Source organism: Callithrix jacchus, chromosome 9 (genome assembly GCF_049354715.1).
Source record: "Callithrix jacchus isolate 240 chromosome 9, calJac240_pri, whole genome shotgun sequence".
Classification (NCBI taxonomy): Eukaryota; Metazoa; Chordata; class Mammalia; order Primates; family Cebidae; genus Callithrix; species Callithrix jacchus.
Genome location: NC_133510.1, coordinates 71,358,310 through 71,370,000, shown reverse-complemented (window position 1 = coordinate 71,370,000; position 11,691 = coordinate 71,358,310). Strand labels below are relative to the sequence as shown.

General features: G+C 41.4%; 1 protein-coding gene across 1 annotated transcript in view; it reads left to right on the top strand.

Moving 5' to 3' along the window:
- Positions 1-11,691, top strand: part of CPM (carboxypeptidase M) — an 84,024-nt gene that overhangs the window by 53,731 nt on the left and 18,602 nt on the right. The window contains exons 4-6 of the mRNA XM_035256988.3: positions 4,914-5,086; positions 6,488-6,672; positions 7,376-7,546. Coding sequence (XP_035112879.1) covers positions 4,914-5,086; positions 6,488-6,672; positions 7,376-7,546 — 529 coding nt within the window. The remainder of the gene's footprint in view (positions 1-4,913; positions 5,087-6,487; positions 6,673-7,375; positions 7,547-11,691) is intronic.

Sequence of the window (11,691 nt, the reverse complement as noted above, 5' to 3'; positions counted from 1 at the left end):
AGGTTTCCTGTCAAAGACTTAATTTTCAGCGAAATGAGGTTTATACATAAAACATGAGTGAGTGTTTGAGACATTTATACTAAGATTGGGAAGAATTAATTTGAATGATATTTGGCATAAATCTGCTGTTACAGAGGCAGCAAAAGATGGCGCAAAAATGAGGGTTCTGTTTGACTGCCTCTGAAATTCCATCTGTTTACCTCGGCATTTAAAGAATTATCTGATCCTTAGTCGGTTCTTTATCATATTTTCAAGGTTTTTATTTACCCCTGCAGTTAAGAACTTGTGATTTGTTGTGGAAAATTGAGACACACAGAAAATACTTTGGTTACATACTTGTTTCCCTGAAAGAATCATGATTTTATTATTTTTGTAAAAATGACATAGGTTTTCTTTAATTTAAAAAGAATAAGAGGAAATAAAAAATCATTCAGAATACTCTACCCAGAAATAGCCGTCATGAATATTTGCCAGACATCACTCTAGACATTTATATATTACTGTAGTAAGAAAATGAGTGGAATTAAAAAAATATAAAATAAAATGTGTCATATGTTACATGGAATTTGATTTTATTTGAATTAACAGAAGAATAAAACCGAAGTGAAACTAAAATAACTGGTGAACTTGGTACTTTCTCAAAATAAGAAATTGATTATCAGATTTTTCTAAAGTTAAGAAAAAAGATTATGAAAAACTTTGAAATTATAGTCATTTTATAAGTATATATTTTAACTTTTGATAGTATTTTATGACCCCTTACTATGAAAAGTGAAGTAATTAACACTTTGAAAATTTCTCCCTCAACATTTTTTTTTGAGGCAGAGTCCTGCTCTGTTGCCCAGGCTGGAGTGTAATGGCACAATCTAGGCTCACTATAACCTCCACCTCCCAGGTTCAAGCAATTCCCCTGCCTCAGCCTCCTGAGTAGCTGAAACTACAGGTACCTGCAACCATGCCTGGCTAATTTTTATATTTTTAGTAGACACAGGGTTTCACCATGTTGGCAAGGCTGGTTTCAAACTCCTGACCTCAGGTGATCTGCCCACCTCAGCCTCCCAAAGTTTTGGGATTACAGACGTGAGCCACTGTGCCTGACCTCAACTTTCATATTTGGTTCTGTACCCATACTACCAAGATTGCTTAATCTAATTCCGTATCTAACAGAATACCAACTCAACCTAGCCTCCTAATCATGGCTTCTTTACTCTTGCTTTTCACTTTCCTTCGGTTGGATGAATTTCATTGCTAACTTACATCTTGACCGCATGCTGGAGAGTGTATGATTCAGATAGCTAAGAGAGAAATTCACATTTAGAGTCACACAAGGATTCTGATATCACATCCTCTCTGTTCTTGACTTGGGTCTCAGATAGGCCAGAGATTTTTACCAGCTGAACAACACTGTGGCCCCTAACCAGCACTTAGACATTTGACAACCTGCAGAACTCCTGGTCACTTCTTCCTCACCTTCCTCTACCTATTTCTCCCCAAACCCATCCATGAAAGCTCCTTAAACCAATTACCTTTTTCACATTTCTTTTTCCAAGATGCAGTCTCACTGGAGTGCATGCAGCAGCGCAATCTCATCTCACTGCAACATCTGCCTCCCAGGTTCAAGTAATTCTGGTTCCTCAGTTTCCTGAGTAGCCAGGATTACAGGTGGGCACCAGCACGCCCAACCAATTTTTGTATTTTTTTTTAAACAGAGTCTCAATCTGTCGCCAGGTGCCAGGCTGGAGTGCAGTGGCACAATCTCAGCTCACTGCAACCCCCGCCTCCTAGGTTCAAGCAATTCTCCCACCTCAGCCTCCCGAGTAGCTGGGACTACAGGTACATGCCACCACGCCCAGCTAATTTTTATATTTTTAGTAGAGACAGTGTTTCACCATGTTGGCCAGGCTGGTCTCGAACTCCTTACCTCAGGTGATCCAGCCACCTCAGCCTCCCAAAGTGCTGTGATTACAGGCATGAGCCATCGTGCCTGTCCCCTTTTCACATTGAAAGTTACAGTCACAGTTTTCTATTACCAGCTCCTCCCTGCTGCCTTTAGGGCAGGTCATAAGTAGCTTGTTGGGTTACTTCCAAAGTTTTTTGAGTTTAAGAACCTATTATATCTTACAGTTGGAGATAACATGGGGCATAAATGACTTTTTTTTCTTATTAGCTTGTAAGGACTTTTTCCAGTGACGATTTTGACTGTGAAAAATCTGATAGGGTGCACTGGCTCACACCTGTCATCCCAGCACTTTGGGAGGCTAAGGCTGGCAGATCACCTAAGATCAGGATTTCGAGACCAGCCGGGCCAGCATGGTGGAACCCCATCTCTACTAAAAATATAAAAATGAGCCGGGCATGGTGGTGGGCACTTGTAATCTCAGCTACTCGGGAGGGTGAGGCAGGAGAATTTCTTGAACCAGAGAGACAGAGGTTGCAGTGAGCCGACACGGTGCCACTGCACTCCAGCCTGGGTGACAGAGTGAGACTCTGTCTCAAAGTTTAAAAAAATCAAAGTAGTAGAAGAGGAAGATAAAAAACGAGTATGAAAAAAGTTGAAGTCACAATTAGATATGACTTGACTCTAAATTTTATGGTTCTCTGTGAAACTGTAATTCATAATCCCAAAATCTCTTTTTTTTCCTTTTTTTTCTTTTTTTGAGATGGAGTCCCACTCTATCACCCATGCTGGAATGCAGCGGTATGATCTGAGATCACTGCTGCCTCAACCTCCTGGGCAGCACAAGTGATCCTCCCACCTCAGCCTCCTGAGTAGCTGGGGCCACAGATGCACACCACCTGCCTGGCTAATTTTTTATTTTTTGTAGAGATGGGATCTCACAACATTGCCCAGGCTAGTTTTGAACTTCTGGGCTCCAGTGAACCACCCACCTTTGCCTCCAAAAGTGCTGGCTGGGATTACAGGCATGAGCCACTGCCTCCAGCCCCAAATTTTCTTAGTCCCAATTTTAATTACTCTATGTTCATTAGGATAATAAGTTTTTTAAATGTGGTCTCTTTATGTGCCAGTGAGGGAATCAAGTAAGGAGTTGTCATCCAAGGATCACTTGTCCTTTGTCACAAAGTTGAAGTCCTACAGTGAAGTCATGACTGGAAATTCTTCTGAGGCTCCATGAAATCTTTTCCTGCAGACGAATGTCCCTGCAGCACTCTCCTGATTTACTCACCTGCTGCCCCGAGTTCTCCTTTACTAACCCTCAACAGCATCTGCTCTTCTGAAGCAGATTCCTTGAACCTAGACTGACAGGGAGAACTCCATGCAGTCTAAGCAGAAAGGCTGAAATTTACATTAAATTTTTTCAATAAGAAAAATAAGGAATCTCTCTCCTGGGGAGGGATTATAAAGCAAGATCTCTCACAGGCCTTCAGTTTCCCAGTCCTTATTGATATGTAAGCCAATTTTAGGTGGATATGATGGTTTTTAACATTTCAATAGTCATGCTTTTACTTAATGTGTATGAGAAATATATATCTAAAAAGTAGAAATGATATAAAGTTTCATTTTAAGGTAAGTAAAAAGTGAACCAGCAACCCAGCATTTTGGGAGGCCGAGGTGGATGGATCACAAGATCAGGAGATCGACACCATCCTGGCCAACATGATGAAACCTTGTCTCTATTAAAAATACAAAAATTAGCTGGGCATGGTGGCACATGCCTATAGTTCCAGCTACTCAGGAGGCTGAGACAGGAGAATCACTTGATTCCGGGAGGCAGAGTTTGTAGGGAGCCAAGATCATACCACTGCACTACAGCCTGGGACAGAGTGAGACTGTTTTAAAAAAAAAAATGCAAAGTAAAACATAGTATATGGATAATATGCAGATATGGGAAAGAATTATGAGGATGATCTGCAAATGAGCAAAGTTTCAGAAACATGAGAATGTAGACCAGAAATACATAGATATGACCAAAATTGCACAGACATGCAATAGGAGAACCAGGAAACAGGCAAATTAAAAATCTGAAACCTATTTAAATCATGCTTGTTGCAAACTTGGATTTTTCCCTATTAAAATCTGTAGTCTGGTACAATAGTACATGTCTGTAGTCCCAGCTACTTGGGATGCTATGGTGGGAGGATCACTCGAGCTCAGGAGTTAGCAGCCAGCCTGAGCAACATAGTGAGACCCTGTCTAATCTGCAATGTGATGGTTCTAAGTCTGTTATCCACCATTACATACATGAGAAGCTTCATAGGCACCACACATTCTCATGGAAATACAGGATTCCTGTGCTTCTCTGTAACTCCACCTCTTTCTCCACCACTCCAGAGGATACTTTAAATCAAGCAAATGAAAAATGTTATAATAGGAAGCATTCCAGCTGAGTGCAGTGGCTCAATGCTGTAATCCCAGCACTTTGGGAGGCTGAGGCAAGTGGATCACTTGAGGTCAGGAGTTCGAGATCAGCCTGGCCAACATAGTGAAACCCCATCTCTACTAAAAATACGAAAATTACCTGGGCATGGTGGCACATGCCTGCAATCCCAGCTATTCAGGAAGCTGAGGCAGGAGAATCATTTGAACCCAGGAGGCAGAGGTTGCAGTGAGCCAAGATTGTGCCACTGCACTCCAGCCTGGGTGATGGAGTGAGACTGTCTCAAGAAAAAAAAAAAGCAGCTCGATTACTACATGAATTCATTTTTGCCATGTGTAAACTATTTACAAATAGGTACTTTAACTCTTACTAACAGTTTTAGCACACCCCATGACTGATCGCCACCTGATTGCACTTGTCACAGCATAAGCATGCCTGAGAAAGAATGGTCTTACAAACTAGTTTGGGTCTGAGATGTCATGTGTGCAGACCCCTGTTGGGGAATTTGCACGGTAGGGACTGCTTTCCTTATTGCCTCTGACCTAATAATGTTCTCTTATCTCTTTACACATACAGACTGTTGGGCGGGAACTGCTGCTCCATCTGATTGACCACTTCGTAACCAGTGATGGCAAAGACCCTGAAATCACAAATCTGATCAATAGTACCCGGATACACATCATGCCTTCCATGAACCCAGACGGATTTGAAGCCGTCAGAAAGCCTGACTGTTATTACAGCATCGGAAGGTAAAGAGGGGCTGGCCTATCTTTATTTCAAAATGAAACAACACAACACAAAGGCTCCCGCCAGGCACCTGTTGGCCTTGGCAAGAGGAGTGTGTCCTGTCGCTGATGTGCCAAAGCTCAAGGCTCCTTGGGGCTGCACCGGCTTTTAGGATGAAATGCGACTCAGGCTACTTTGCACAGGTGCCCACCCAGCCTCTCCATCTTCACTTGCCACTCCCTCGCCCTCCCCTGCCTCCTCCCCTCTGTCCCTCTTCCTGTCCCGGAACTACCAGTGCTTTCTCACCTCAGTGTTTTACACACACCATTTCCACCCACTGCCTAAATAGCACTTCCTCCAAGACTTTCTCCCCAACCTGTCATGCACTAGATGCCCTGGTAAACTCTCAGACCACCTGGCACTTTACTTTCAGAGCACAACTTTTAATATCTAATTACTTGCTTCATGTCTCTCTCCCCACTACGCTGCAGGCTACCTGAGGTAGGAATCCTGTCCATTACATTCATCATTATTAGATCCCCAATGCCTGGCAGAGTATCGAGGCCCCTGGTAATGACTGGCTGATTTATTAATCCAATAGTCCAAGAACTAACCATAACCAAGACCAGATCTTGAAGGAGCTCTGATTTAAACAGTTTGTTTTGTTTAAATTCCAAACTTTGGGAGGTTTGGAATTCCTCAGATGTTTAATATACATTTATATTTATGCAATTTATAAATGTGTTTGCTTTACCAAAGCTGAACAAAATCTCATCACATCATTCCCTCCAGTTTTAAGTTTTTCTAGAATATCTAAACACGGCCATTCCACTTTTCACAAATGCATGTGTGTAAAGTAATGTGTTTACTGTTTCTGTTATCAGTTGCTGTATAACGAACCACCCCAAAATGAGTGACTTAAAGCAACAGCCTTTTTATTTACTATTGATTCTGTAAGTCAGGAATTTGTGCAGGGCAGGATGGCTACTCTCTGTGCCACAGGTCTGGGGGTCAGCTCTGGTCTTTCTGAGACAATTTACCTGGAGCCATGTGTTTGGAGTCTTTCAGCTCTGTCTGTCACCTGGGCTCCTCATTTCTCCACATGGAGTTTCCACGTGGCTACCATAGGGGTCTCAGAGTCCTAAAAGGGAGAATCTAAGAGTAGAAGTCCCAAAATATAAACACTTGTAAAACCTCTGCCTGCACACGAGCTAGTGTCTCGTTAGCGAGAGCATATCATGAGGAAGGGGATGCCATGGGGTGTGAGTGCCAAGTGTGGGTCATGGCAGAACACCAGGGCAGCCATCGCCACACCCACACTCACATTTGGAAAGACCTGGAGCCTAAAGCACAGGGCCAGACACTGTAAGAATCCACTCCCTCATGCCCTATCAATAAGCCCTCAAATATTCTTTCTTTTAAAGGGAAAATTACAACCAGTATGACTTGAATAGAAATTTCCCCGATGCTTTTGAATATAATAATGTCTCAAGGCAGCCTGAAACTGTGGCAGTCATGAAGTGGCTGAACACGGAGACGTTTGTCCTCTCTGCAAACCTCCACGGTGGTGCCCTTGTGGCCAGTTACCCATTTGATAATGGTGTTCCAGGTAAGCAGGTGCTGGCCCGGTTCTGGCTTCCTAAGTCCAGAGTGGGACTGAAAACTCTCTGTCTCTGCATGGGGATGAACTCTCCCTTCCCCACTCAACTTCTCTGACAGGGTGAAAAGAGCTTCCTGTTCCTAACCGTAGCCATCCTTCTTGTGCTTCTTCAATAGCGGATGGGCAGTGTGGCTGAACTGACAACCCACAGTGGACATGCATCAGTGAAACAGTGAAATTTCTATTCTAGAAAATAGGATCTAAGCAGTCAGATTGATTCTCTGACAAGAAACAACATGGCTAAAATAACATAAAACTGGAACAACTCACGCTTTTTTGCTAATCATGTGAACAATAATCGTTGACTCTTCTTAAAACTCTGAGGACCCAAAATATTATAATAACTTTATTTCATCCCTCTGATACCTAAGGAAACTGTCTTTACCTCCAGAAATTAGCGAGCGTGACTGAGAGAACATTGAATTTTTAAGTTGATTTAGGAGTTTGGATTTGTATCTGACTTACTTGGGGGCTATCACCTTGCATATGTTTATTATAAAGTAGAAAGAAGAATAAAAGAAGCATTCATGGAAGTGGATGGAGGATTTCTCTCTAGGGAAATTGGAACATCTGTGTGTCATGTGATTATGTATTTGCTAATGTGGTGTTAAATAAAGTCTTTTAAAGGTCTTGGCTCATCTTTTAAATGCAGCAACTGGGGCATTATACTCCCGAAGCTTAACTCCTGATGATGATGTTTTTCAATATCTTGCACATACCTATGCTTCAAGAAATCCCAACATGAAGAAAGGAGATGAGTGTAAAAGCAAAATGAACTTTCCAAATGGTGTTACAAATGGCTACTCTTGGTATCCACTCCAAGGTGAGTTTCTCTTCATTTCTTCATTTTTTTTTTTTGAGATGGAGTCTCACTCTGTCGCCCATTCGCCCTTTGCCTTCACCCAGAAGTGCCAGCTGGTTTATTTTGATCCAGCAGTGGTTAAAACACCTTTAGGTACAATAGGCCCTTCGTTGTGTCCTTATCAGCTAGTATCATAAGAGCAGTGGAGGTGACTGATGGCTTGAGAGAATCTCAGACATGTTCCTTATTACCCAGGGCCTCCTTCATACATTCAGATGCTTATTCTGCTTCTGCCTACTGTGAGCCAGGAACTGTACCAAGAAAGATGAACAAGACACACAGCTCACCCTAGAGTTGAATAGGGGAGACAGACATGCAACTAAGTAATCATGATAGCAGTGTAATTAGAATAACAACAGATTTAGAAAAGGCACAGTGTACCCCAAGGGTGCACAAAGCCAGAATACAATAGGGAGTAGTGAAGACCTTGGAGAAATGTAATGCGGACATGCCATCTAACAGGGACAGCTGCTACTAGATCTAGCTAATTATTGTCATGCACCCGTCGGGAGCCAATACTGCCAGATCTTGCAGTTTGTAAAAAGAAGCTGGATTTGTATGTGAAGTATCACAGTTTTAAAGCCATTTTGCAGGCTCAACAAACAAGCTCTTCAGACAGGATACAGTGGGAGGTGGGCCCCCAGTTCTCCATCGGAATAAGATGGCCAAGTAAGGTACAGGATGAGATTGCAATGTAGGCAACATGGAAGGAGAGGTATTCTTTTGTTGTTGTTGTTTTGACATGGAGTATCGCTCTGTCACCCAGGCTGGAGTGTATGGAGTGCAGTGGTGCTACCTCAGCTCACCATGAACTCTGCCTGCCGGGTTCTAGAGATTCTCCTGCCTCAGCCTCCCTAGTAGCTGGGACTACAGGCATGCACCACCATGCCTGTAGTTTGTTTTTTTTTTTTTTGTTTTTTTGTTTTTTTTTTGTATTTTAGTAGTGACGGAGTTTCACTGTCTTAGCCAGAGTGGTTTTGATCTCCTGATCTTGTGATCCGTAGCCTCGGCCTCCCAAAGTGCTGCCATTACAGGTGTGAGCCACTGCGGTCAGCCCAGAAATATTATTATTAGAAAGAATAATAGAAACCCAGGGTAGGAGGGACCTAGGGTGGAAGGACAGGAGAGGAGATGGTAGACTGGAACTGGATTTCCAGCCTCAGGGGAAAACATTCCCTTCTAGACTGGTTAGCCGATCCCACCAACAGCAAGCTGCAGCGCACATTTCTACATGCAGGCCACTTCCAAAGGTGCCGTCCGTAATGGTCACTTTGGAAGCACAAGCTTTCAGGTAATCTTGTACAAGCTGGTATTTTTGTGCCTGGGCGGCTTTCTGTCAGTTTTCCAGGGAACATAAATAAGCATAGACCACAACTGACAGGCAGCAGGTCCAGGCAGCATCCAAACCTGTCTCTTGTGTCCAAGATACAGCCCCTACCCCTACCTTAGGGCTCCTGCATAGTCTCTGCTTTCCACAATTTGTAGCTAAGTAAGGGCCCATCATGTCCAGTGGCAGAGCTGTCCTCCATGTTCACTGTCTAACTTTCAAGGCAAATCCATGTGTGTAAGAAATTAGCTGGGAACAGTTGCTGCTGGGAATTGTTCCCCAGTGTGCCTGTGTGTGAGCTGTGTATGCTTCTCAGAAAAAAACAGGTGAAGCCAGCGGCCTTGAGGAGCCCAGAAGAATGTGTCTGGCCCCACCTGGAGGTTTTGTTGGCCAGGCCTGACCCGCCTTATCCAGAACTGCTTCTCCATGCTTGGCATTCTCAATCCTGGCTACTTTGCTAGGGATCCATAATGCCGCCTGTTTTGCTATTTAAATTTTTTCTACCTGAGACACGTCTAACCATGGGGTTTGTCTTGTTTTCTTTCCGCTTTTCTTTTCCTTCTACTATTTTTTGGCAAAAATGAGATCAGAGAAATGTAAAACTGGCAAGGTAAGTAAAGGAAATGGAAAGGACAGAGAAAGTCTTCCTGACTAGAATCTGGGCCTACATAGATATTACTTAATATTTAGATAATATTTGTATATAATATTTTGACCACTTTCTTACCATTAATATTTTTCTTTTTTAAATTATACTTTATGTTCTGGGGTACATGTGCAGAACATGCAGGTTCGTTACATAGGTATACACGTGCCATGGTGGTGTGCTGCATTGATTCCCCCATCACCTACATTAGGTATTTCTCCTAACGCTATCCCTCCCTATCCCCCCACCCCTGCAATCCCTCCCCTAGCCCCCTACCCCACAACATGCCCCAGTGTGTGATGTTCCCCCCACCGTGTGTGTCCACATGTTCTCATTGTTCAACACCCACTTATGAGTGAGAACATGTGGTGTTGGTTCTCTGTTCTTGTGTTAGTTTGCTGAGAATGATGGTTTCCAGCTTCATCCATGTCCCTTCAAAGAACATGAACTCATCCTTTTCTATGGTTGCATAGTATTCCAAGGTGTTTATGGTGTCACATTTTCTTTATTCTCTCTACCATTGACAGGCATTTGGCTTGGTTCCAAGACTTTGCTATTATAAACAGTGCTGCAATTAACATATGTATACATGTGTCTTTATAATAGAATGATTTATAATCCTTTGGGTATATACCCAGTAATGAGATTGCTGGGCCAATGGTATTTCTAGTTCCAGATCCTTGAGGAATTGCCACACTGTCTTCCACAATGGTTGAACTAATTTACACTCCCGCCAACAGTGTAAGTGTTCCTGTTTCTCCACATCTTCTCCAGCATCTGTTGTCTCCCGATTTTTTACTGATTGCTATTCTAACTGACATCAGATGGTATCTCAATGTGGTTTTAATTTGCATTTTTCTAATGACCAGTCATGATGAGTTTTTTTTCATATGTTTGTTGGCTGCACAGATGTCTTCTGCTGAGAAGTGTCTGTTCATATTTTTCACCCACTTTTTGATGGGGTTGTTTGTTTGTTTCAGTTCTTTGTAGGTTATAGATATTAGCCCTTTGTCAGATATGTAGATTGCAAAAATTTTTTCCCATTCTGTTGGTTGCTGGTTCAACTCTAGTGATAGTTTCTTTTGCTGTACAGAAGCTCTTAAGTTTCATTAGATCCCATTTGTCTATTTTGGCTTTTGTTGCCATTGCTTTTGGTGTTTTAGTCATGAAGTCCTTGCCTATGCCTATGTCCTGAATGGTGCTGCCTAGGTTTTCTGTATATCTATCTATATGTACACATATATTATGTACATTTATCTATATATGTATATATATAGTATGTATAAGTATATATACATATATATGTACATATATCTATATATGTATATGCATAGATATTTATGTATATGTATCTAGAGATACATAGATGATGTACATGTATTATATATATAACTATAATATATGAATATATAATGTATATATACATGCTATGGCATACATATATGATAGATATACACATATAATATGTATATTATGTATATATACTATATAAGATATATATATAGTATATATACATACATAGAAAAAGAATACTAAAATTCTTATAAATTATTGCTAAAGTAGATCTAAATCTGATGACTGTCCCACAGGGTGATAAACCATAGCTGTTGGTGCTGTCTTCTTTACAGAGCAGAAATCATTTTTGTCTGTGCAGGACAGAAATTATATCTCTATTGGACAAAAATATTAACATCTTACCAATTTTCTACAAGCTAACATTTGAATTTACAGTTGTAAAATGTGCAAATCAGTAATAACAAGTCAGGATTCAGTTCACATTAGATGGGCTAGTTAGGCAATGCCCTCAGATGAAAACAAATTATTCTGACCATTAGTTAAAATCATAGTACACCTTCCAAGTTTTGGCAAATTTTTTTCTGACCAAAGGTCATCCCAATTTACAGTCCTCACCATATGTGAAAGGGCCTGTTTGGCCCCTCGTGATTACTATTATCTCTTCTAAAAATGTTTGCCAGTTTCATAGATAAAATGAAATTTCATAATTTTAAGTTTCAGTATTAACTGACATTTCTTTCATAGTCTTATTGAACATTTATTGTTTTTTTTTAAGTCTGATAATATCTATAGCTCATTTTTCTAGTGGTGTATTAGTCTTTTCTCTCTTGATGTTTT